The sequence below is a fragment of the Narcine bancroftii genome, chromosome 1, assembly GCF_036971445.1.
Source record: "Narcine bancroftii isolate sNarBan1 chromosome 1, sNarBan1.hap1, whole genome shotgun sequence".
In the NCBI taxonomy this organism is placed as follows: Eukaryota; Metazoa; Chordata; class Chondrichthyes; order Torpediniformes; family Narcinidae; genus Narcine; species Narcine bancroftii.
In genome coordinates, this window is record NC_091469.1 from 280,490,603 (window position 1) to 280,518,267 (window position 27,665).

The window sequence follows — 27,665 nt, forward strand, 5'->3', positions numbered from 1 at the left end:
TTATTTCTTAAATTATATGTTATTTTTTCCAATGGAATACATTTATTCATTTCTATGTACCATTGCTGTATTCTCAGGCTATCTTCTAATTTCCAGGTTGACATAATACATTTTTTTGCTACAGTTAAGGCTATCATAATAAATCTTTTTTGTGCTCCATCCAAATTGAGGCCTAATTCTTTACTTCTTATATTACTTAGAAGAAATATCTCTGGATTTTTTGGTATGTTACTTTTTGTGATTTTATTTAATTCCTGATTTAGATCTTCCCAAAACTTTTTCACTTTCTCACATGCCCAAATTGCATGTACTGTTGTTCCCGTTTCCTTCTTACAATGATACTGTTAGGTCCCATTTATTTAACTTTTGGGGGATGGTGTATAGCCTGTGTAACCAATTATATTGTATCATGTGTAACCTCGTGTTTATTGTATTTCTCATAGTTCCGGAGCATAGCTTTTCCCATGTTTCATTCTTTATCTTTATGTTTAGATCTTGTTCCCATTTTTGTTTGGGTTTACAGCTTGTTTCCTCGTTCTCTCTCTCTTGCAGTTTGATGTACATGTTTGTTATAAATCTTTTAATTATCATTGTGTCTGTAATCACATATTCAAAATTGCTTCCTTCTGGTAACCTCAATCTGCTTCCCAATTTGTCCTTTAAGTAGGTTTTCAGTTGGTGTATGCAAACATTGGAGTTATACCATATTTGTCCTTCATTTGTTCAAAAGAAAATAATTTATTTCCCGAAAAACAATTTTCTATTCTTTTGATCCCTTTTCTCTTCCATTCTCTAAAGTAAAGGTTATCTATTGTGAAAGGGATTAGTTGATTTTGCGTCAATATTAATTTTGGTAGTTGATAATTTGTTTTATTCCTTTCTACGTGAATCTTCTTCCAAATGTTGAGCAGATGGTGCAGTACTGGTGAACTTCTATATTGCATCTGTTTTTCATCCCACCTATAAAGTATATGTTCTGGTACCTTCTCCCCTATTTTATCTAGCTCTATCTTGGTCCAATCTGGACCCTTGTTTGATAAAAATCTGATAGATATCTTAATTGTGCTGCTCTATAATAATTTTTAAAGTTTGGTAGCTGCAACCCACCTTGTTTGTACCATTCTGTTAATTTATCTAGCGCTATCCTCAGTTTCCCCCCTTTCCAGAAGAATTTCCTTATTATTCTCTTTAGTTCATTGAAGAATTTCTCTGTTAAGGGAATTGGTAACGATTGAAACAGGTATTGTATCCTTGGGAAGATATTCATTTTAATGCAATTTACCCTTCCTGTCAGTGTTAGTAGTAAATCTTTCCAATGTTCTAAGTCATCTTGTAATTTCTTCATTAATGGCTGATAATTTAATTTGTATAGATGGCCTAGATTATTATCTAGTCTAATACCTAGGTATCGGATTGCTTGTGTTTGCCATTTAAATGGTCATTCTTTTCTAAACTGTATAATCCGCATTATTCATTGGCATCGCTTCACTTTTATTTGCGTTGATCTTGTACCCCAATATTTCTCCACATTCCTTCAATTTCTTATGTAATTCTTTTATTGATAATTCTGGTTCTGTTAAGTATACTATGATGTCATCTGCGAATAAACTGATTTTATATTCCTTCTCTTTTATTTTTATCCATTTTGTTTTATTTTCTGTTCTTATCAGTTCTGCCAATGGTTCTATTGCTAAAGCGAACAGTGAGGGAGATAGTGGATAGCCCAGACTAGTTGACCTGCTTAACTTAAATTGGATCAATATATATCCATTTACTGTCACCTTCGCCATTGGTCCCTTATATAATGCTTTAATCCAATTGATATATTTCTCGGATAGGTTGAACTTCTGTAGTACTTTGAATAAATAATTCCATTCTACTCTATCAAAGGCTTTCTCTGTGTCTAAGGCAACAGCCACTGTTGGCGTCTTGTTTCCTTGTACTGCATGGATTAAGTTAATGAACTTACAGATATTGTCCGTTGTTCGTCTTTTCTTAATAAATCCAGTTTGATCTAGTTTTACTATTTTTGGTACACAGTCGGCCAATCTGTTTGCTAATAGTTAATCTGAGTTAAGTAGAGATATTTGTCTATATGATGCTGGTGTTAGTGGATCTTTCCCCGTCTTTGGTATTATTGTAATTATTGCTGTTTTGCTTGAATCTGGCATGTTTTGTGTTTCTTCGACCTGGTTCATTACTTCCAGGAGAGGAGGAATTAATAAGTCTTTAAATGTTTTATAAAATTCTATTGGGAGTCCATCCTCTCCCGACATTTTATTGTTCAGTAGGTTTTTTTAATACATCCTGTATTTCCTCTATTTCAAATTATTTTATTAATTTATTTTTCTCCTCTTCTTGCAATTTTGGTAGTTCAATTTTAGCTAGAAACTCATCTATTTTGTCTTCTTTCCCTTTATTTTCAGTTTGATGTAGTTGCTCGCAGAATTCCTTGAAGTTTTCATTGATTTCCGTTGGGTTATATGTAATTTGTTTGTCCTTTTTCCTTGATGCCAATACCGTTCTTTTAGTTTGTTCTGTCTTAAGCTGCCAAGCTAGTATTTTGTGCTTTTTTTCTCCTAACTCATAATACTTCTATTTTGTCTTCATTATGTTCTTCTCCACCTTGATTGTTTGTAGTGTTTCATATTTTATTTTTTTGTCCGCCAATACTCTTCTTTTTGTTGTATCTTCCCTTATTGCTTTTTCTGTACTTACTAATTCCCTTTCCAGCTGTTCTATTTCCCAGTTGTAGTCCTTCTTCATCTTAGTTACATAACTTATTATCAGCCCTCTGATGAAGGCTTTCATTGCATCCCATAGTTTAAATTTATCTTTCATTGATTCCATATTTATTTCAAAGTACATTTTAATTTGTCACTCAATGAATTATCTAAAATCCTGTCCTTTAAGTAGCATGGAGTTTAATCTCCATCTATACATTCTCGGTGGGATGTCCTCCAGCTCTATTGCTAATAACATGGGGGAGTGATCCGATAACAATCTAGCTTTATATTTCGTTTTCCTAACTCTCCCTTGGATATGGGCTGACAAAAGGAACAGGTCTATCCTTGAGTATGTTTTATGTCTACCTGAATAATATGAGTATTCCTTCTCCTTTGGGTGCTGTCTCTTCCATATATCCAAAAGTTGCATTTCCTGCATCGATTTAACCATAAATTTGGTTATTTTGTTCTTTCTGCTAGTCTTTTTTCCAGTTTTATCCATCTTTGAGTCCAAATTAAGTTTAAAGTCCCCTCTTATCAGTATATTCCCTTGCGTATCTGCAATCTTCAAAAAGATATCTTGCATAAATTTTTGATCCTCTTCATTAGGTGCATATACATTGAGCAAATTCCAAAATTCTGAATATATCTGACACTTTATCATTACATACCTCCCTGCTGGATCTATTATTTCCTCCTCTATTTTGTTTAGTACATTTTTATTGATTAATATAGCTACTCCTCTGGCTTTTGAATTATATGATGCTGCCATTATGTGCCCTACCCAGTCTCTCCTTAATTTCTTGTGTTCCACTTCCATTAGATGTGTTTCCTGCATGAATGCTATATCAATTTTTTCTTTCTTCAGTAAATTTAACAGCCTCTTCCTTTTGATTTGGTTATGTATTCCGTTAATATTTATAGTCATTTCCACAAATGACAATATGGTCATTTCATACTTTGTTTACCTCTCATTTGCGCCTCCTCATCACCACCTTTCTTCCTTATCCATTTCTGTTTTATTTTTTTGAACACACTGTAAGACAACACTTCTAAAACATAAAATATTTCCACTATTCCCACATCTAAAATTTCCTTAAACCCAAATATACCCCCCCCCACCTCTGAGTTGCCCCTTGTCCCTTGCCGGGCAACCACAACTCCCCTCTCCATTTGGATTGCGAACCCGCTTGCAAGCGTTAACTGATTTCGCAGTGACTGGGTCTCTCCCACCCAGACCCCTCCAGAAAAGACTTATCTTCACATATAACAAAGCTCACCCCTTACTTTCTTTCTTCCCTTTCTTCCCCTTCTTAGTTCTTACTTATACATTACTTTTCTTCTTTATATGAAGTTTGTCATCATTCTTGTTCTTGTTGCATCTCTTCATCTCCCTGTCTGTTTTGCAGGCATTCTACAAAATCTCGTGCTTTCTCCAGATCCGAGAACAGTCTGCTTTGCTGCCCCAGGATAACTATTTTAAGCACCGCTGGATATCTTAACATAAATTTATAGCCTTTCTTCCATAGGATCGATTTTGCTGTGTTAAACTCCTTCCTCTTTTTCAGGAGCTCAAAACTTATGTCTGGGTAGAAAAAAAATTTTTGACTTTTGTATTCCAGTGGCTTTTTGTCTTCTCTCATTTTTTTCATTGCCTTCTCCAATATATTTTCACTAGTCGTATATCTCAGGAATTTTACTAGAATGGATCTTGGTTTTTGTTGTGACTGTGGTTTTGGGGCTAATGTTCTGTGTGCCCTTTCTATTTCTATTCCTTCCTGTATTTCTGGCATTCCCAGGACCCTGGGGATCCATTCTTTTATAAATTCTTTCATATCTTTGCCTTCTTCATCTTCCTTAAGGCCCACTATCTTTATATTGTTTCTCCTATTATAGTTTTCCATTATATCCATCTTCTGAGCTAACAACTCTTGTGTTTCTTTAACTTTTTTATCAGATTCTTCCAATTTCCTTTTTAAGTCGTCCACTTTCATTTCTACGGCTGTTTCTCACTCTTCCACCTTGTCTACTCTTTTCCCTATTTCTGTCATGACCATCTCTAATCTACTCACTTTTTCTTCTGTACCTTTTATTCTTCTTTTTATTTCATTAAATTCTCGTGTCTGCCATTCTTTTACTGCTTCCATATATTCTTCAAAAAATGTTCTATCTATGTACAGTGCATTCCCTTTATCTTCTATTTCTCTGTGCAGAGCTTGATGTTCTCCCTCCTCTTCCCCTGTGTCCACTCCAGGACCTGTGTCCTCTACCTCTCTTCCTTGTATCTGTGTCTCTTCTGACTTTCTTGTTGGGCTGTTTATCTCAGTTTGCTGGGAATTTTTTTTTAATGGTGTCTTGATGTTGGTCCTCTTCCTCTGGGCTGGTCATCTGCTGTGTCTCTGATTTCCTTTTCTCATTCTCCTCCCTCCCGTTCCCGTTATTTTCTATATCTTCCCACTGGGACCCCTGCTGTCGGGTCTTTCTCAGCTGTTCAAGCTGTGGAGTGGAACTCCACAGCTGGTCCCCCCTCCCGTCAGTGTTGTCTTTGTCATGCATGGTTGCGCACCTCTATTTGGCTCCGTGAGCCATCTTTGTAGTCCTGCATTCGGTGCGTTGTGTGCGTCGTGACCCTTCGGGGTTTCCACTGACCTCAGGGAGTGGGCTCCTCTTTCCACGGTGGATCCCTGCTTCTTCGTACAGGTAAGGCCTTCACCTTTCTCTTCCGGCGTCTTTCCTTCTTCTTTTCTTCCCATTGTTTTTGGCTTTTCTTTCTTTGGTGCCATTTCCTCCACACCTTTATTTTTTATTTGTTGTGGATTGTGTATCTGTGGCTTTGCTTTTTGTTTACTTTTTTTCCTTCTTTTCTGGAGGGCACTACTCCATCACATGACTCCTTCTGTCCATCACATTCTTGAATAAAAATAGCTTTTTGTCAAGATCTTCCACTTGATTTTGTGACCTAGCCTTGCCCTAATTATATTTCCTCCCCTCCCTGCTTTGTAATTTGTTCATTTGTGGAAATGACAGTTTTATCGCCATAGTAAGGAATGTTACTGATTTTCATGTTGGAGTACTGGAAGAAATGTTGAATTGTTTCTAATATTTTTTAGATAGAACTTGCATGATTTTACTGGTCTGAAGAACGTCTGATGTCTCGGCATTGGTTGTTCACACAGAAACAACCAAAACTTGAAATCTCTGTTTTCTTGTGCGAGTTTAGACAGCGTACCAGAAGTGTGGTAATTGGAGGTGGGGCGTGCTATTCATTAGCCCCGTTGTTCATGGAATGTCTGCAGTTAACTTTAGACTGCAGGCACTCTGGGAAATGTTCTAGGGGTCTAGGAGGTAAAATATCAGAATGGCAATGGCACCCTCATTCCCGGTCGGACCTTTTTATTTAACACAACATGCGTTCTGGGAAAATAGCAATAATTTCCTAGAATTCAGCGACTCTGTAAAAAAAGAAACAAACTTATAAGTATTCAAATTGCTTCAGGTGAATCTTTGGTAATTTCAAGTTAATGCTGGTTTGACAGATCATGTACAAATTTTACTGTGTCCACTAAACGTGCATTTGCGATTAAAACAGAAATGCTGGAGGAACTCAGCTGGTCTCGCAATGTTCGTAGGAGGTAAAGATATATTACCAAAATTTTGGGCCGGAGCCCTTCCTCAAGGCACAAGTGGAAAAAGACAGGTTCCCAAATTAAAGGCTGGGGAAACTAAGGGAGGGAGGGGGAGGAATGCAGACAAAACTTGTTAATTGGATATGATAAGAGGACAGGTGAGAATTTTAACTCTGTGAAAGGAGACAGAGGGAAAAGGGGAGAGAGAAACAACACAAGAGGAAAGGGGATAAGGGGGAGAAGGGATTTCTGACAGAAACCAGAGAAGTTGATGTTAATGTCATCCGGTTGGAGGGTGCCCAGACGGAAGATGAGGTATTTGTTCCTACAATTTGCGGGTGGTCTCAGACCATGGGCAGACAAAATCAGCAACGGAATGGGACAGGGAACTGAAATTGTGATTAATTTACAAGGTTTCTTTGACCCACATATTTGGCTTTCAGGATTTAAATATTTGTACTTAGGAAGGGTACATCTGCTAACAGCCAATTCTGCCAGAATACCAAAATTTACTGGATACTTTGTGTATGAAACATTAGAATTGTACAGTTTTTGCACCCTGCAAATAATGCCAAAAAATTCAAGTCCTGAGTATTAACTCTGTTTCTCATTTCCTTTTTATAGTGATTTTTATGCCATGCTTATATGGTTGGAGCAATTATTTATAACAAGGATTGTCTAATGATTGTGAAATTCAGTTGCTTATACTTATCCAGCTGCGCTGGATGGGTCACGTCTCCAGAATGGAGGACCATCGCCTTCCCAAGATCGTGTTATATGGCGAGCTCTCCACTGGCCACCGTGACAGAGGTGCACCAAAGAAAAGGTACAAGGACTGCCTAAAGAAATCTCTTGGTGCCTGCCACATTGACCACCGCCAGTGGGCTGATAACGCCTCAAACCGTGCATCTTGGCGCCTCACAGTTTGGCGGGCAGCAACCTCCTTTGAAAAAGACCGCAGAGCCCACCTCACTGACAAAAGGCAAAGGAGGAAAAACCCAACACCCAACCCCAACCAACCAATTTTCCCCTGCAACCGCTGCAATCGTGTCTGCCTGTCCCGCATCGGACTTGTCAGCCACAAACGAGCCTGCAGCTGACGTGGACTTTTTACCCTCTCCATAAATCTTCGTCCGCGAAGCCAAGCCAAAGAAAGAAAAGATACAGGACATGAATCAAGTTAATTCAGGATGCATTAATTAGATGAAGTTTTAATTAAATCATGGAATCCCAGTGTAAATAAATGCAAAGGAAGGTTTGGAAAACCATGGTTGAGATCTTGAGAGTCAGTTTGAATTGATATCTTATAATGAATGGGCTGGGGATGTTTTTCTAAGGAGATAAAATATCAAGTCTGAGTAAGAGAGCAGTATTAGCTTCATCTATTAGAGATGCCCTTTTGCCTTCTGAAAATGTGGAACAAATAGAATTTGCATCATGGAAATTGTGAGCAGAAGAGGAAAAGAAAGTTAATTTTGTAAGTTGTGAATATTAGCAACAAACTTATCCTGGGAATGAAAATTAACCATAATGTCTCAGTTTCCCCTCTGGCCCAATATGATCATATGTTCTCATTGCTGAGCTTCTCTCCTTTCTATGAACTCAAGTTTATATAGCAATTGGAACGCAGCTCTTTCGTAAATGCACTAAATATTTAACTATAAACTCTAGTTAGCATAGGGACAGGACAGTTAGTGTAGCAGTTATTGCAATGCTGTTACAGTGCCAGTGGTTCAAATCCAGTGCTGAGTTTATACATTCTCCCTGCGTCTGCACGGGTTTCCTCTAGGTTTTCCAGTTTCCTCCTACCCTTCAAAACGTACCGTGGTTGTTGGTCAATTGGATCTAATTTGATGGCACAGGCTCATGGGTTGGAAGGGCCTGTTTCTGTGCTGTATGTCTAAATTTAAATATTTTAACTGAGGTTTCTAGAGCAATAAATTGGAAAGATCCAGGAATGTAATAGCCATCCTTTTAGGATAAAAGGATTCCGGGACTTTGGTAAAGGGTAACATTAAAATTTGCAAAGGGATCTCTAAATGAAGCTAATTCAGTCACCAGATGAAGGTCCACTCACGACCCACACCCCATATATTATATTTGTGTCTGGAGGAGAATAATGATAGCACACTTACTGGTGGATGATAGCAGAATTATATGTATTTAGAAACATGGCCTCTAACATGCATCAAAGCACATTAAGGTATGGTGATTAAGCAATAATTAATAATATTACCAGTTCTGGAAAATGGAACACAACTGAGAATTTGGCTGAGTAAATATTGCACACAGTGGTCTGATTGGTAGAGCTGCCCTTTATTTCTGAAGTACAAGCACAGTGGACAAGTAGTTTGGCACAAAGTCAAGTACATTTAAAATACGAGAATTCAGCAATAATCACACAATTGAAAACCATGCCTGCTATGATTCATGCTAATTATATATACCCTGAAAATAATGGTTTATCTGTGTTTCATTTCAATGCATACAACTGGTCCCAAATCCTTGCATAATGCTGGATTACAACAGTGGCACTCTTTGCAACTGTTAACTTTACACCTGGACCTCAACTTTTGAGTAAGTTAACCAATCGGAGGCTGTTGCCTCCATCTTTGATACTATCCAAAACAAAGGAGTGTTGTCAAAAAAAAAAGCACAATTATCCCAGCTATCATCCAGTGAGCAAAAGGACCCAGGTACAACTAACCTCTTTCCCTATTGTTGTTTCCCTTTTGTAGGGATATCCCAACCTTTAAACATTTCTGAGGCCTTTACCCATAATGAGGAAACCAGGGTGTAAAGTTCACAGAACCAAACTCTTCTCTGTCAGTCAGCAGGTATGCTGCTTCATGTCATCACCTTCCAGCTAGTCATTTATCGTCACTGTGTCCTTCGATAAAATGTTATGGCTAAAACATGCTCTAACAGCAAGGCAATACATAACTAACTCTTTGGTTATTTTACTTTCAGACACACACTAGGATTACTGGGGGAAAACAGTGAGCAATAATCTCTTTGACGTCAGTTAATACTCAACAAGAATGAAGAGCAGTAGTAAGCATGTATTTTCTGTTCTTTTTAAATTTAAAATGGGTTTTTCACCCTCTTGCTAAAGATGCTAACCATTGTACAGCATAGCCAAGTGCCAAGAGGTCATCCTTCACAAGCAAGTTTGGATTGGCAAGAGGAAGCAGCACAGCCAATCATATTGGTCACACAAACTCCCTCAGGTAGGTATTTTCTGGCAGATATATAGCGAACATATGGTACTTGCCCCTGGGTATCTGATAGGCCTATATTACATATGGAAATGAGGTGGACAGATTACATACGAGTAGACAGAGCTATCTCTCAACATAATGCACACAAGCTGAAAGCTTGAATTACTTAGGCTCGGATTCCCTAAGCAGATGTGTCACTGGTTACTGTGAACAGACACAAATAGCAGTTGATGTACAAACACCATTGTGAGCAATTGGAAAACATGGATATCAACCTTATAAAGAGTTACAAATATCCAGACTGGCAAAACTATTGCAAAAAGAGCAGGATTTCAGACATGATTTTAGCAAATGGGTTATTCACAACATTAACCTACAAAACCCATTGACCAGTTTTAGTACTTCACCAAGAACTATTGTTAATACAGGCAGTGTGAAATGTCACATTACTACACAGGACCAATGTACACAGTCATAATGGCTGATCAAATTAGGTAGCAGTGGCTGTCACTGATGTGATCTTGATGTGGAATAGAAGTTGATCTGCAGTCTCAACCTTCAGCCTGAGGTAAATTACAGCAAGATCAGTGTTGTAACAATGTCAAGAGACTCCATCAAACCTCTTGATATTGATTCCAAAGTGAAAGTCCAAGGAGCTTTTCATGTAACCCCTTTGCAACCTACATCAAATTTCCTCGCCATCACTCCCTGCCAAACCAATATCACCAGCAGTATCTTCTGCAGAAATTGCATCATCATATTTATGACAGACTTGGCCAAAAACAGAAGCAATACTTAAAGCATATTCTTCATCTGTCCAGCATCATTTGGGGAGAAAGCTCCTTGTATTATTCTGGCATGCAATGCTCCATTGGACATGGGTGAAGGATTGGAAAGCAATAAAATTATCATTTTACAATCCAGAAGCTTTTCTGCAAATGATTCCTTTGTGTTAAGAATTTTTTAACCACCTCTTTCACATCATGATCTGCTTTATCTATTTAATCTACTTTAAAGTTGGAATCAGGATTTTACCTCATACAAGCCATTTACTGAGTTACTTATTTCAATAAGAATATCTCATTTCAACCACACAGCCAAATACAAGATTAGAAACTGAACAATGATAATGAGGAATTAATTTTCCTGGATCTATGGACAGTGCACAGAGGTTTGATCTGTTTTATTCTGTTAATGCAACTTTTACTACACAAGCAACATTTAATGATTGGTCGTCATTGTCAGATTAAGCCAACTCTTTGCCAACTGTGCCCATGGCAAGCAACAATGTGCAAATCAGCACCTTGTAGACTTCTGCAATTGAGCATCGCTCTGTGTCAGGTGAGTTCAGAGGTGTCCTAAATATGCCAGATACTATCAGAGCTGGCCCATTCATCTGAACAAGATCACCAAACTTAACTTTCAAAATAAAGTTTTATTATCTCTATATATTTATGTTTTAATTAAGAGTAGGTCAATGGGTTCAAAGTTTTTAAATTTTATTAGATTTTTTAAAATCTAAATTAATTTGAATTTCCAAGCATTTAAAAATAGTGTAACAGATCTACAGAGGTTATTGTAGCTGTGGGTGAATGCAGTGGTCATCTCAGCCCTAGGTGGTGGTAAGTATGATTTGTCCATTTTGGTGGCCTTTTAATTTACATTTTTAATTTCAGACCATGGAAAAATGAGGACCTGCTGACACATATGATTATTTCCAGTGTGAAAGGCTTTGATAATGAAACAGATCCTCGAGTTCACAAGCAATGAGTGACCATGGAAACAAGGCCTTGAGCTCATTGGGAAATGCCTGGCTACCAGGCTCGTAGCTGTGGGCCCAGTGAATAATATACTTTCTTGTCCCAAAGTGAATGATTGAGACAAACAGTTTGCACGTTGAAAAAATTGGTTGCCTTGCTAAAACTGGTAAATAACTACTCAGCCCAAGCTACAACGTGTCCAGAGATTCCTGAAATAACCAGAACTAAATGACATGATTCAGTATCAGGACTGCTAATGGTCACTGAGAGGTTTCCTAAAAATTATAACCTATACAAAGCTATCTGCTTGCTGTTGCAGTTTTTGCAGTTTAATATTTGTCTGGTAATTCATCAAATCACACCAAAGCAGTAATAATCTAGTTTAGAAGAACAGTAGACTGGGGAGCTGGTTTCAGAGGTAGGGGTGCAAGGGTAATATCTCAAATGCCAAACTGCTTGTTCATCCTGCTGAGAGCATCAGAAACAATATCGAGCTCCTGGCGAAGTTCCTTCACAACATTTGTGATGCTCTTGGTGTCTTTCAGAACTTCCACAGTCTGAGTGTAGGGATCGTATCTCACACTGAATGGGCGCTTGATGGTCTTTGCAAATTCCCTTCAAGAACAAAGTTGAAAATTAAAGGTTGCAAAGAGCTTTTCATGGCAATACAAGTTTCTGTTTTAGCAGCAGAGAGCGAGAGCCTTTTGAATCACTGGTAAAGGTAGGCGTTTAGTGTGAGATTGGCTAATTAACTGCAGCCAATAAAAGGAAGGGGATCTCAAGTAGAGAACCATTTTGCGAGTGTCCTGTGTCCACATGGCACCTGGAGGCATTAGCTCCAGAGGCTGAGGAAGTGGTACAGGAGTTAGCAGTGACAGCATCCCCATAGGTTAAAAAAGTTTCAACAAGAAGCCACAAGTGAGGTCAGTAAATGTATTTTTCTCATTTCTCAGAGAGAATACTGGGAATGGAAACCAGAACAATGGTGAGTTTCTCTTGCAGACTGTGGATACCAGTGTCCACAAGGACTTTGGGAACTAGAGCCGAGTATACTCCAGATAATTTGCGAGGCCGAGGAGGTGAGAGACAAGCATTACGGGGAGGCATTTACAGAGATGCCAGGGTCTGAGACATCTTGGATTAAGTCCATGACATTCTCAAGAGAGAGAAATTGGCAACCAGATGTCGTGGTCCATGTAGGGATCAATGATGTTAGTAGGAAGGCTGATACAGTCTTGCAAAGTGAGTTCAGGGATTTGGGTGCCAAGCTAAAGGACAGGGCATCCAGGGTTTGTGATCTCAAGATTGCTACCCATACCTTGTGCTAGTGAGCTTAGAAATAGTTGGATAATGCAGCTTAATACATGACTAAAGAGATGGTCCAGGAGGGAGGGCTTCAAATTTTTGAATCATTAGGCTCTCTTCCAGGGAAGCTGGGACCTGTATTAGCAGGACAATTTTCATCTTAACTGGAGGGGGACCAATATCCTTGCAGGGAGTTTTGTTAATGCAGCTCTGGGGATTTAAACTAGATTTTCAGGGGGGATGGGAACCAGAATGCCACAGCAGATAGTGGAATTTTTGTGGAAAAAAAGTGGTTTAGCCTGCATACAAGGACAGAAATCAAAGGTTTGTGCGCGGTAGGAATAATGTTCTGAGTTCCAATAATTTAAGTGCAAGGAACATTGAAGGAAAGGTGGATGAACTTAGAGTGTGGATTTGCACTTGATATTGTGGCCATTAATGAGACTTGGTTGCAAAAGGTGCAGGAACGGCAGCTCCATGTTCCAGGGTTCCATTATTCAGAGCAATAGAGGGGGAGGGTCAAAGGGGTGAGGGTTAGCATGCAGTGCTCAGTCATGACAGACAAGAGGTCTCGTCTACTGAAGTTATATTGGTGGAGCAGAGGAATAGGAAAGGGAGATTGCACCATAGACCACCCAATGGTCAGCAGAAATTAGAGGAGCAAATCTGCAGTGAGGGCAGATAGTTACAGGAAACAATATAGTGATAATAGGTGACTTCCATACTGTAAAGGGGCTGGATGAGTTAGTTTGTCAACTGTTTTCAGGCAAGTTTCCTTAATCAATATATAGAGATACCAACTAGAGAGATGTATGTGCAGGGGAAGACTTGGGGCCCAGTGATCATAGTGCCATTAACTTCAAGATAATTGTGGAAAAGGATAGAGCTGACCCTTGAGTTGAGATTCTAAGTTGGGGAAAGGACCTGGTAAGCATGGATTAGGACAAGTTGTTTTCTAGCAAGGTTGTGTATGGTAAGTGGAAGGCTTTGAAATGTAACATTTTGAGAACACAACATTTGAATGTTCCTGTCAGAATTTAAAGCAAAGTTAACAGGCATAGGGAACCATGGTTTTTAAGGAATATTGAGGATCTATTTAAAAAATGTGTGTAGCATATATAGGTACAAGGAGAAAATGAGGTAATTAAGGAGTATAAAAAATGTAAGAAAAAAAACATGAGGTTACTTTGGCAGACGAAGGAAAACCCTTTGGGCTTCTGTAGCTATCAAGAGCAAATGATTGACAAGAGACAAAATTGGTCCTCCTGTAGATCAGAGAGATCAGCTATGTATGGAGCCAAAAGATACAAGGGAAATTGTAAACGGATTTGTATTTACTCGGGGACGTACAAAGTGTCTATAGATTGAGGCAAACAAGCAGTGAAGTCATGAAATTGACACAGATTATAGAGGAGGAGATGCTTGCTGCCTTGATGCAAATGAGGGTGGATAAATCCCAGGGCCTAACAAGATACTCCTTCAGATCTTGAAGGAATCAAGTGTGAGAGATTTAAAATGTCCTTGTCCATGGTGAGGTACCAGAGGATTGGAGGACAGCTGATGTTATTCTGCTGTTTAAAAAGGGTCTGAGAATAATTTAGAAAATTATCGGCCACTATCCCTGACATTAGCAGTGGGCAAGTTATTGGAAGGTATTCTAATTTGAAGATAATATCTGGTACTTGGATAGACAGGGACTGATTAGGAATAGTCAACATGACTTTGTGTGTGGTAGGCTGTGTTTAAGAAGGAAAAATCATGGATTTTTTTTTTTTTTTTTTTACATTGTCTTAAGTAAGGTCTTTGACTCGTGTCACATGGGAGGTTAATTAACAAGTTTCAGTTGTTCGGTGAGGAGGTAGTAAATTGGATTAAACACTGTCTTTACAGGAGAAACCAGGGAGTAGATGATTGCCTCTAACTGGAGGCCTGTCACTAGTGGTGTGCCCCACAGATCAGTGCTGGGTCCATTGTTGTTTGTCATCTACATCAACAATTTGGTTGATAATGTGGTAAATTGGATCAGCCCATTTGCAGTTGGCACAAAGATAAGAAGTGTAGTGGGCAGCAAGAAAGGCTTTCAAAGCTTGCAGTGGGATTTGGGCCAGCTGGAAAAACACTGCAAAATGGCAGATAGAATTTAATGCAGGCAAGTGTGAGGTGTTGCACTTTGGGAGGACTAACCAAGGTAGGACATGCATGGTAAACAGTAGGGCACTGAATAGGGATTTAGGAATTATAGATGCACAATTCCCTGGAACTTGCATCATTTGTGGGTAGATAGGGTCATGAAGAGAGCTTTTGGCATGTTGGCCTTCATAAAAATTGAGTATAGGAGTTTGAATGTTATGGTAAAGTTATACAAAGCATTAATGTGGTCAAGTTTGGAATATTATGGGCAGTTTTGGTCACCAAACATTAGGAAAGATATAATTAAGATTGAAAGGATTCAGAGAAGATTTGCAGGACTTGAGGAACTGAGTTACATGGAAAGGTTAAATAGGTCAATTCCCTGTAATGTTGGAGAATGAGGGGAGATCTGATAGATTTACAAAATTAGGAAGGGTATAGATAAATACAAGCAAGCTCTTTCCACTGAGGTTGGGTGAGACAAGATCTAGAGAACATGAGTTCAGATTGAAAGGTGAATTTCATGTAAGAGTGGTGAATGTAGGTTTGATTTCTACATTTTAAAAAATCTGGATTGGTACATGGATGGGGGGCATCATAGGGGTGCAGGTGAAAGGGATGAGGCAGAATAATGGTTCAACACAGACTAGATGGGCCAAAGGGGGCTGTTTCTGTATCATGATGTTCCTTGCCTCTAAAAAGGCAAATGACTTTGTAAGCTGGCACACTAGAAGATCACAGGATCCAACTAAGGTCTGCATCAAGCTAGCCTTCAGTGTTCTTGAACTCAAAGGATTATTGTTAGAAACCGTTAATTCATCTTGTAGGATGTGCTTGGATAGTATTAAAAACAAGCAAGAGCAACCATATGCCATGGGGAATATAACCTGTGGTGGATGGGCCATTTTGGTGCACACATGAAGAGTAACTAGTTCACAATTAACGTAGTGGTTAGCGCAACACTATTACAGCGCAAGCAATCGGGACCAGGGTTTGAATCCCATGCTGTCTGTAAGGAGTTTGTAAATTCTCCCCATGTCTGGGTCTCTCTCCCCCCCCCCCCCCCAACATTCAAAACGTACTGAGGGTTGTAGGTCAATTGGGTATAATTGGGCAGCACAGACTCAGGCTGAAATGGTCTGCTACCGTGCTCTATGTCTAAATTTTAACATTTAAAATTCAACAAGGTAGCAGAAAACTTGAGTGTCAATCTGTTCCATCAATTTCAATCATTATCTTTTCACTTTGTCATTCTGGAATAGATTTGAATCTATAATTAACTTTTCTTTTTCTCTGCTTAACCAGAGACAGTTTTGCCATGGATTCGCAGAAAAAAAAGTTACAGAAGGGAACTATTTGTCCCATTTGCCAGTTGAGAAAGAACCCAGTCTACTCCCACTTTCCAAGCAGGACTGAAGCCTTGCAGCTCACTGCTCTTCAAGTACATATCCAAGAACTTTTTAAATCTGATGAGAGTTTCTGCTTCAACTGCCCTGACAGGCACCAAATTTCACATCTCTACCAACCTCTGGGTGGAATCAATTTCTTCTCTAAATTTTTACCAGTTATTTTATATCTAATTCCCCTGGTTTTTTTAATTGTTGCTAAGAGAAACTAGTCTTTTTTCTGTCTAGGACACTCAATTATATTCCCCTTCAATGTCTATTCCTAAGAAAACTATCCCAGTCTATCAAACCCCTGCTCACAGCTACAATTTTCTAGACCTGCCTACATGCTTAAATCTTCTCCACACCCCTTTCTGTACCCACATCTACCTAATAATATGGTGACCAAAACTCTTTGGAGTGCTCAAGCTGATGTCCAACTGTTGTTCAAAATCTGAAATAATAAAGGACTGGGTCTGTTGAGCGGTTTTTAAAAACCACCTTAAAACTCTGTTCTGCTACCTTTTTGAAGCTACCCAAGACTTCCCAGTTCTTCCACATCTCATCATCCCATTAATTGCATGTCTTCTTGCCTCGTTATCATTCCACCTCAACCACACCAAATGCATCATCTCCTAGTTCCCTGGACTGAATCAGACTTACTCATTTGATGCACAACTGACCAGACCATATCCCCCTCCAATGACATCACAAACATCACTGGAACCAAATACAGCAATCTGTATTTAATTCACTATGTGGTCTTCACTCACCTCATCTTTTCTTTTGCTTCTTCAAAGCTTTCTGAAACAAAATAGACATCTTGAAATGTGGTGATAAGACACTCCTGCTTGCAAGTGACACTTGGGTCGAAAGGCTTCACCTTGGCATTTCCCGATAGTGAATACTATAACGGAATAGAAATCACAAATCAGTGGTCTTCAAAAATGAAATTTGTAACTTCAGTGTTCCTGCTTTGGAAATGTATAAAAGAATTATTTAAAAATGCAGATCACCACCAAGAATATATACAATGTTCATAAAATTTGAATGTCGCACTTTGATGTAGTCAGGTGGAGGAAGGGATAACCAAGGAGCTAAAGTCTCAGAGTAGATGAGCCTTAGTAAATAATAATTTGCCTTGGTCCAAAGAGCATTGAGGAAAGAGGCAGAATCTAGGAACTGTTGCAATTGGAGCTTGTTTAGAAAAATGTCCTTATAATTCCTCATACAGCAATGTGCAAAGGAAGTCAATGATAACAGGAAAAAGAATTACTTGGAGATCCTCACATCCCAGTCTACTTAGAACAATCCTAACCTTCAGCTCACTGACGGATGACAGCAAACCAGCTCCATACACCCTCAGCTGGCCATCTTGCTTACACAGTCCAAACTCCACAGTAAAAAAATAGCACTGTAAAATAAAACAGTGGAAAGCATAATTAACATTCAGCTAACGACGTATCACTTTATCATAGCTTCAAACACTGTCACCATGTTACTTTAACTTACTGTGGACAGTTTTTGAACTGCTTCATCAGAGGCTCCCAGAGAAACCAAGCCAAGCTCCTGAGAAAACTGGGCAAAACTGGGCTCAGCCAGGAGAGGAACATGTCCCATCAGCTCATGACATGTGTCACTGAAAGAGAAAACAGAAAAGTTGCTGAAACTTGTACAAGCTATGGGGTTGTCTATGCAGGCGTTGAGCAAAATATTCTGCAAGTAACAATTAGCATCAATTAAACTCAATGAATGGAACAAACCTTAATATCTCTGTGCTTTGAGGATCAAAAATACAACGTAGCCTTTATGAAAATACACTTTCATGGGTTAGGGTTAAAACTGCTGGTTTTGCCCTGTGTAGTCGATTTCTTTATTGAGTCAGGTTTAACTCAGTCGTAGTTGTAGATTTGTTATGGAATTGTACAGCACAGAAATGGGCACATTACATCCTTTTTATCCACCTGCACTTAATTGCATATATTAATCAATGCTGAACTTGTACAATGGGGTTGGTCTGCAAGGGTACAATTTTGTGTACTGGGTGATACAGAATCATCTCAATGATCTTTAGTGAAGAAAGGAATTTATGCTTGGAGTCAGAGGATGCTGAACGAGCACTTTGTTTCGCTATTCACAAAGGAGAAGGACATGGAGCACATTGTGGGGAATGCTAATGTACTTGGGCTTTTGCAAAGCACTAAGGTGGTAAGTCCCTAGGGCCAGATAGATACATGATTATGCAGGAAATGTATCAAATGCAGGTAGACGATATCTCGTTTGATTTGGCATCGTGAGCACTGCAGCTCATTGTACAGACTCATACAGAAGCTTTGAATAATGTTTTGCATCCTATTTAACACTGCATCTTAATATACTTATTTTAAATCATACCTTTATCCAGTTCTTAGTTTTCCCTTCAGTCTGTTATTCATCAATATCCAATCTTACTATGTGACCTAAACACTATTCATTCCTGCCCCTGCATTTCATCTCAACTCCCATCTTTAGTTTAAATTTTACTTTGTATATGAAAATATCTTAAGAATGGATGATACTGTGATAATTATCTCAATACTTTAATTTTATTTCTGCAAAATATGATGGCAACAGAAGCAAGAAGGGCTTTGCAATACAATTTTTTTTATTTACAGCACTGTTAAAAATGAATTAAGGATCAGGTTCCACTCTTGAATTTTATACAGCATTCTTCTTGAGCTCCTCTGCACATCTTCCACTCTTGAAATTTGAAACAGTTATTTCCTCCTGAATATTAATTGTATTTATGTATTAGGATTCATTCTTAAAAATCTTAGCTGATACCTAAAAATCCCCTCATTTGAGTTTTACAACATGAAATAAATGTTGCTTCCTTATAAACCTTATCACACGGTCCTGCTAGCCTCCTTTGTCTTCGCCATTGTTCAATATCACAGTCAGCTGGTTTGTGCTCACTCACGGTTCAGGTGTGTAGAGAGGGTCCGAGCTGTGCCTCACATATTGAGTACAATGAAAGACTCGAAAAGCCAGACCAGCCAGGAAATCCCGGGGAGACAGGTATCCAGCCACTGGTCGGATAGTGAACCCAGTCCGTTCTGAATGAAAGGAGCAAAGAGTTATCAAGGCAAAAAACGAAGGAAGTAAACGGAGCAATTAATTGAATGACTGCCAAGAATAGATATTATGAAATAATAATTCCATAAACAAATAATTATTTTAGGAGCATTGAAACAAAAAGCTTGTTCCTTTCAAGTTGATTAATCTCATTTTATACTTTTTCTCCTAGCTTCTCCTTTTCCACCAAAAATACATTTATTTTTCACTTGAGTCTCTCATATTGTTCACTATAGTAGCCTTTCATTGTCAGTGTTGATTGCTAGCCTCTCAAGGTCATTTCCTTCCGTAAGAACTTGTGCATCTAACTTTTTGATAAGAGTCCAGACTCAAAACACTGACTGACCATTTCTACCCATAGATGCTGTGGACCTGCTGAGTCCCTCCAGCTTCTCATTGTTGCTACTGACCATTCTCACTGAGATCCTGGTTGCTAACATTCATCCTTACTGATCATCTTACTGCCTCTCACTCCATCTCCCTTACCAAATGGCCCCTTATCCTGACTATTCTTCCTATTCTGCAACAGCCTCCACGCCCACCAAAGACTTGCCCACTCTCTTGTTCTTGCTTGAAACCTCAACCCTCATTCCCATCACCCTCAGGACTTTTCACTCACAACTTATTCCCTCCAATCCCACAAGACAGACCATAATTTATCTTTGTGAGTGGGACTGCTCAAGACCAGAAAATCCTTTCAGAATGTCAGGTAACTTAAATAATGACTTGGGCTTTATGTGCTGGTGGATTTAAGTGGTAAGATTGATCAAAACATTTGTTAACTCGTGACACGTTGCACTGTTTATGAACCATTTCAAACACCATTTAATTTGTAGGCTATGAAGTCAGTAAAATTTGTGTGGAATATGTTCCTGCAATCCAGTGTCCTCACAGTACGAAGTATGCCTTTTAAGCCTATTGAAATTCTTTAATGAATTCATGGAATTAATGGAACGATTGGCCAGTTATGTTTCACTGAGAGGTACAGTGTTGAGCTGTTCTATTACTTTATTGGTCCACTTATGGTTTGGTTAATTAAAGCAGCTCCTTAGTTTCGTCTGTCCAAAACATTAATATCCAATTTTAGAAGTATACACTAAGCATGACCAGAAGTGTCCAGGTCACATTGTGAAAGGGTTAGCTACTGCATAGTGTTGGTAAGGTCCTGATTGTAAGTGATTCTGAAAACAAGGCTACAAAATGCAACCTGTTTTAGCACCAAATCAGGAATAGAATCATATCAAAAAAAGGGAAGTGTAATTCATTGCACCAAACTGGAAAATATGCAACTTGCCACCAAAGGCACCAATCCACAAAGTGAGGGCAAAATCTTTGACAGGTAATTTCAGAGCACTATACCATATATTTATTCATTATAACATACCAACTCCATGAGAGTAAATGGACGCTTTACCAACTGTATAAAGACACAGCAATTATCTCATGATAAAAGGAGTATTAATTTCCTGCAGTATTATTTCTGCAACTCACCCTTCAGGAACTTGGAGACATCTTCCAACTGAGGGATGTTGTCCTCCCTGTAGCCACAATAGGTGGTTAACAGAGGCAAATTCTTTAAATACTCTCTGCAGGCATGGGTTGGGTACAGCTTGGTCAACTCTCGGAAAACAGTGCCCCAGGTCTTTATTTCTTCCTCTGTAAATTCTATCCGGGGAATGGGATCGCCACTGAGGAGGAAGATCATTGGATGCATTACCTTACATCGTGGCTGTAAGGAGTTATCACAGCATCTCAGTCCATATCACTCACATATGTTAAAGTGCAATAGTTCTGAGTGAGGTGCAGTCAAAATGAGAGATATTAAATACTTTTTCATTTACTCTCATAGTGACAGCATCAATATTTCCCATCAACAACAACACACCTTGGAGAGCCTCTTTCACACTTGCAAAAATATTAATGCATGTTATTAAAATGGAAAGATCCTAATTCACCTACTTTGATGCAATGGTTCCGGGGGAAAAAGAAGATGACACAATCTTTTAAATTGCTTTTTCTGTATTGTTGATCAGGTTGCAAGCAGTAAGGCAGAGGCTTGGACATATAGAAAGCCCCATGAATACCCTACAGGCGGTCCAGCTCAGATAATCCCAAAATTAAAGGCAGTCTCATTAGCAAGACGATTGCATTATAAAGACCTCTTTTTTGCTCCTAACTGAAGTGATGGATAAGTATTATAGATTACAAGCTGTAAAAAAAAAACTCCATGGTAATTGTGTGCACTATAGCGAACCGCACGGATGGCAGTCTCTTCAATCTGAGGCGCCTGCAAGCTCACACCAAGACACAAGAGAAACTTGTCCGTGAACTACTCTTTGCAGATGATGCCGCTTTAGTTGCCCATTCAGAGCCAGCTCTTCAGCGCTTGACGTCCTGCTTTGCGGAAACTGCCAAAATGTTTGGCCTGGAAGTCAGCCTGAAGAAAACTGAGGTCCTCCATCAGCCAGCTCCCCACCATGACTACCAGCCCCCCCACATCTCCATCGGGCACACAAAACTCAAAACGGTCAACCAGTTTACCTATCTCGGCTGCACCATTTCATCAGATGCAAGGATCGACAATGAGATAGACAACAGACTCGCCAAGGCAAATAGCGCCTTTGGAAGACTACACAAAAGAGTCTGGAAAAACAACCAACTGAAAAACCTCACAAAGATAAGCGTATACAGAGCCGTTGTCATACCCACACTCCTGTTCGGCTCCGAATCATGGGTCCTCTACCGGCACCACCTACGGCTCCTAGAACGCTTCCACCAGCGTTGTCTCCGCTCCATCCTCAACATCCATTGGAGCGCTCACACCCCTAACGTCGAGGTACTCGAGATGGCAGAGGTCGACAGCATCGAGTCCACGCTGCTGAAGATCCAGCTGCGCTGGATGGGTCACGTCTCCAGAATGGAGGACCATCGCCTTCCCAAGATCGTATTATATGGCGAGCTCTCCACTGGCCACCGTGACAGAGGTGCACCAAAGAAAAGGTACAAGGACTGCCTAAAGAAATCTCTTGGTGCCTGCCACATTGACCACCGCCAGTGGGCTGATAACGCCTCAAACCGTGCATCTTGGCGCCTCACAGTTTGGCGGGCAGCAGCCTCCTTTGAAGAAGACCGCAGAGCCCACCTCACTGACAAAAGGCAAAGGAGGAAAAACCCAACACCCAACCCCAACCAACCAATTTTCCCTTGCAACCGCTGCAATCGTGTCTGCCTGTCCCGCATCGGACTGGTCAGCCACAAACGAGCCTGCAGCTGACGTGGACTTTTTACCCCCTCCATAAATCTTCGTCCGTGAAGCCAAGCCAAAGAAGAAGAAGAAGTGACAAGCAGATAAACAGAATGGCAGCATTGTTTCAGGGAAGTGCATACTCCTCAAAAGGACATTCTATTCCTTTTAGTAGTTTTAGCCGACATAAAAAGAAATTATGCCCAATAACATGCAGCCAATCTTCATAACTAATCCAATTGTATGTGGAAATCACCCAACATTATTTGAGAATTAACGGTGGGGTGGGGGGGGGGGGCAATTTCAGTGCTTGCCAAAGGCACCATTTTACCTAGGTATGCCACTGCTAACATAATGATCATAACATTACACACTTTATTGACACCATTACTTGATGAATTTTACACACTTTTTCCCATGGAATCAGATTTTTCAATGATTAAAAAATCTCTTCCTTTAAGGAAGCTCACTTTATAGTTTACCTGTCAACTTTTGATTTCAATTTACTTGGCAAGATGCTCTGGTATCCCACTAAAATTGTACTTTTGTTTTTCTATGCTCAAGATTGGCTTCCTGGATTGGAATGAGCTTGAAACCAAAGACTCAAAAATTTTCATCCCAAATTTAAGTTCACTAGTCTATCCCCCAAGCTCAGACTGGCCTACAGGCTAATGTTGCAACTCTGGTGAGACCACACTGGGAGGATTGTGTTCAGATCTGGTCGCCTCTTTATAGGAAGAATGTGGAGCGAGTGCAAAGCAGAGTTACCAGGATATTGCCTGGATTGGAAAATTCATCAAGCTTATTGTCATCTGATTGTACAAGAACAACCCAATGAAACAGTGATCTCCGGTCCTCAGTGCAAAACACACAGACGCACTACCAGACGTAACACACACACAGACAAATAATTCATATGCAGGACAAGTATTTCATCTATAGAAATAGATAGATATAGTTTTGCACAGATGAGAGTCTCGGATGGTTAGTTTGAGCAGTTCCTCTGGTCGTTCAGCATTCTCACTGCTAAGTCTCATGAGGCAAGGTTAACAGAGCTAGAACTTTTCTCTCTGAAGCAAAGAAGGATGAAAGGTGAATTAATAGGTCTACAAGATTCTGAGAGGCATGGATAGGGTGGACAACCAGCACCTTTTCCCCAGGGTGGAAATAGCAAACATCAGAGGACATCTGTACAAAGTGAAGGAAGGAAAGTTTAGGGGAGACATCATGGGTTAGTTGTTGCTTTGTTTGTTTGTTTTGATTTGTATATTTTACACACAGAGTTGTGGGTGCCTGAAATGCTTTGCCAAGGGTGATGGTGTAGGCTGAAACATAAGGGGTATTTTAGAGATTCTTAGACAGGCACATGGAAGAAAGAAAATTACAGGGTTATGAAGAAGGAAGGATTTTGTTTTCTTCTGGTAGGTATAGGTCAGCACAACATTGAGGGCTGAAGGGCCTGTACTGTGTTGTAATGTAATGTTCTACAGGAATAATGATGAAGTCACTAAATTGGAAGAGAACATATTGATATAGTGAAAAATATGATAAAATAAAATATCTTCTAATTCAGAGGGCAATGTATTTCAGGATTATTGACAATGCGCTTACTGTTTATAGTCCATGGCCAGATCAGCAAAATATTTTCTCCTTTTTCGGTAGACGTTGTCTTTGAATCCCTTTTGAAATCAGAATAAATAAAGTAGTCAATCATTCTCTAACCAATGATGCTCTCAGGGAAGACAGCAATCATGAAAATAAATTTTCAATAATGCTTCACATAACCCAGATATTTAAAGTGTCACTCAGGCCCAGTAGGACCCACAGTGGTATGATGTTCTCTTAACTGGCCCCAGTATTAGCATCAATGTGTCTGCTCATTTTCAGTCTCCATGCAATGGCCACCTCCAACCTTGTCTATGCTGCATAGAGATTTGGGGGAACAGGTGACTGCCTCATGTCTGGCACCCCCTGTTGCAGCTTGCAAGTCCTACACTGAGCCTTCCTTGTCAGGAAGTTGCAGTAGCAAGGAGAGGGAAAGTCAGGCAAAAAAAAAAGCATTGCAAAAAAATTCAAAGAATGTTGTTTCTGATGTAATTGCACTGGTATACTCATCAAATCATCCCACAGTGTACTGTGATACAGGCCACTCTGAATTTACTCCCCAGAGAGTGGGAGGTAAAATGGGAGGGATTGGTAAGAACATCTCCACAATCTCCATCAGCACCAAAGGGTGGCATATTTAGCCACCCGTTTATCACGCATGAGCATGTGGCTCATTTCAACACCACCACCAAATATAAATGTGCTAATGATACCAGCGTAGTGGGCTGTATAAAAAGGGGTGAAGAGTCATCATACAGGAAGGAGATTAGAAACTTGGCTGAATGGTGTACCAACAATCTCTCACTCAATGTCAGCAAGACCAAGGAGCTGATGGTAGACTTTAGTAAAAGGAAAACCAGAGGTGTATGATCCAGTGATTTTTGGGGAATAGAGGTGGAGATGATGAGCAACTTTAAATTCATGGGGTCACTATCTCAGAGGACCTTTCCTGGACCCATCAAATTAATGCCATTGTGAAGAAAGCACATCAGTGCCTCTAGATCTTTAGGAATTTGTGGAGGTTTGCTATGCCATCAGAAACCTTAGAAAATTTCTACAGATGTCGAAAGTGCAGTGGAAAATGTGCTGACCAGCTGCATCCTGACCTGGTATGGAGGCACCAATACCTCTGAGTGAAAAAACCCCGTACTTCACAGGCAAAACTCTCCCCACCATCAAGAACATTTACATGGAACATTGGGAGAGCAGCAGTGATCATCAAGGATCCACTCTACCCAGGACATGCTCTGTTCTTGCTGCTGCCATCAGAAAGGAGGTACAGGTGCCACAGGCCTCATAACCTCCAGGCCCAGGAGCAGTTGCTACCCCTCAACTATCATTCTCCTGACCAACATATTTTGCTGATTATTTATTACTGAATATTTTTATTTCTTTATTTGCACAGTTTGTATAAATTTCTTTCTTTTGTTTATATTTTTTTCTTCTTGAGTACAGTTTCCAGTAATTAGAAATTCTGCCTGGCCACAAGCAAAGGAATCTCAGGGTTGTATGTGATGTCCTGCATGTAATCTGACAATAAATTTGGACTTTGAATTTCAGAATAAAAGCTAACCAATTTCTGGTTAGAAAGTCCTAAAGGCATTTTGACACCTTGCTGCTGTCAAAGGCCTTTGTATCTCTTTTATTTTTAAAAAGATATTTATCAGATACATTTGAAAATTAATGAATAATTTAACAAGTTAAAAAGACAAAAGAATAAACATAATTGAAATGCCTTAAACTCCTAGAAATAAAGGAAAGGAAGTAAATCCCTTATCGACACTCATTTTTTTCCAACAAGATCAGCAACTTCATCCATTGAAAGGGATTGCACTTCTCATTGGGGTAAAGTGGAGACCTAAATACAAAATCCATCCAGCCCATTTCTTCAACCCATTAGAAAGTGCTCCACCACTTCGTCCAGAGGTGGGATGTCAAGCACACTAATCATCCCCCTACTTCAAAGCACGGGTATGAAAATCAGGAGCAAGTTAACCAGAAAGGAGGACATCATCAGATGTTCTCTACTGAAACATTGACCACAAGTGAGCATGATCCCACTTGATCTTACTTCAAACCTTCCCACTTTGTTTTCCAGGACATAGAAGAAGCAGAAGATGAATAATCCATTTCCAAAGATTGGCGGTCATTCAAGAACAGGTATGCACCACTTAACGTCCGTTTAGGCAACGTCCAACCCCATATACATCCATGGTTCCATAATTATTCAATTACCATGAGCAAGTCCACAGCAATTTAGAAAAAGATATTGCTAGCTATAGGAAATTGCATTCTGTATACCCAAACTGATCCAACTGCCCCGTCCTCTCCCCACTACTGTGTGTCGGTCCCCACACTGATCCCACTGCCCTGTTCTCTCCCCACAGCCCTGAGTCAGTCCCCACACTGATACTACTGGCCCACTCTCTCCCCACAGTCCCCTGTCAGTTCCCACATTGATCCCTGCTTACAGATAAAAAGTTTACAGATACACTACAGTATCCCATGTAGCTCTGGTAAGTTTATAATAGGATTTTCTCATAATGTCCACATCGCTTAACGCCCATTTTCACAGAACATATCATGGATGTTAAGCAGTGCATACCTTAATGAGGCTGCAAACCTTCCCTTAACAGCTCAAAGTGGGAAGATGACTAATTCCATTACTTTACAACCCTATCTTTGGACATGGCGAGTTTCCTCAGATTACATCAGGCCCCCAATAACCATTCGCTAACCCATCCCCCAAATAGGTGCTTCACCATCCCATTTAAGAGCCATGTGCCCATCCCTTTTGGAAAAAGCCTGTGATCAGGGCTTCTATTGCTGGCTCCCTCAAATAATTTCTCTCTTTTACTTCAACTGGTATTCTTTATTACTGTTAGCTAGGGCATTATCAATATCTAACTGCCATATAATCACTGGTCAACTAAAAAGTGATCATGGCAATTCTGATGAAAAGATTTACTGCTAATAAAAGGTGAAGAAAATTATGAGATGAAATAGTTGCAGACAAGGACACACAAATTCAGCAAAGAAAGAAAACGATTCCATACCGGGTGATCTGCATCCAGGTCGGAACCATACATCAAAACCCTGTTTGCACATTTGTCTAGATCAGAGATCCTTTTTGGAAACCATGGGGTAGATTCCATATCTGTGGAATAATTAAATTACACAGCAAATGCAATCTCCATATAGCACAGACTCACAAGTTCTCATCATTCACACAACTTTTTAATTTTTTTTTTTAAATTTTTCACACTGTGAACCATATCAACCAAAATACATACAAGCATTTCCCTCTTAAATATACACAGTGGCATTTTCTCCCCTTCCCCCCCTACCTTTCCACCCCCCCCCCCAACCCATTAAACATTCAACATATATAATAAACCCATTAAACAATGTCATCACACAATGAAAATAAACAAGAAAATTGTGTCATCTACTTTTACACATTGGATCAAGTCATTTTGTCTTCTTACCATTTTATCATTTTAGGGGGTGGAGGTCCAAGGCAAGCCCTCTCTGTTGTGTTCCATGTAC

The 27,665-nt window shown here is 39.6% G+C and overlaps 1 protein-coding gene across 3 annotated transcripts in view; it reads right to left on the minus strand.

Moving 5' to 3' along the window:
* Nucleotides 1-8,652: 8,652 nt before the first annotated feature.
* LOC138744654 (tryptophan 5-hydroxylase 1) overlaps nucleotides 8,653-27,665 on the minus strand; it is a 41,587-nt gene continuing 22,574 nt past the window's right edge. For all 3 annotated transcript variants that reach the window (XM_069901164.1, XM_069901156.1, XM_069901173.1), the window contains 8 exons: nucleotides 27,173-27,273; nucleotides 24,123-24,190; nucleotides 20,759-20,955; nucleotides 19,113-19,248; nucleotides 17,666-17,792; nucleotides 17,472-17,567; nucleotides 16,927-17,060; nucleotides 8,653-11,948 (listed from right to left, as the gene is read on the minus strand). In XM_069901164.1, coding sequence (XP_069757265.1) covers nucleotides 11,774-11,948; nucleotides 16,927-17,060; nucleotides 17,472-17,567; nucleotides 17,666-17,792; nucleotides 19,113-19,248; nucleotides 20,759-20,955; nucleotides 24,123-24,190; nucleotides 27,173-27,273 — 1,034 coding nt within the window. In that variant the 3' untranslated portion in view covers nucleotides 8,653-11,773. The remainder of the gene's footprint in view (nucleotides 11,949-16,926; nucleotides 17,061-17,471; nucleotides 17,568-17,665; nucleotides 17,793-19,112; nucleotides 19,249-20,758; nucleotides 20,956-24,122; nucleotides 24,191-27,172; nucleotides 27,274-27,665) is intronic.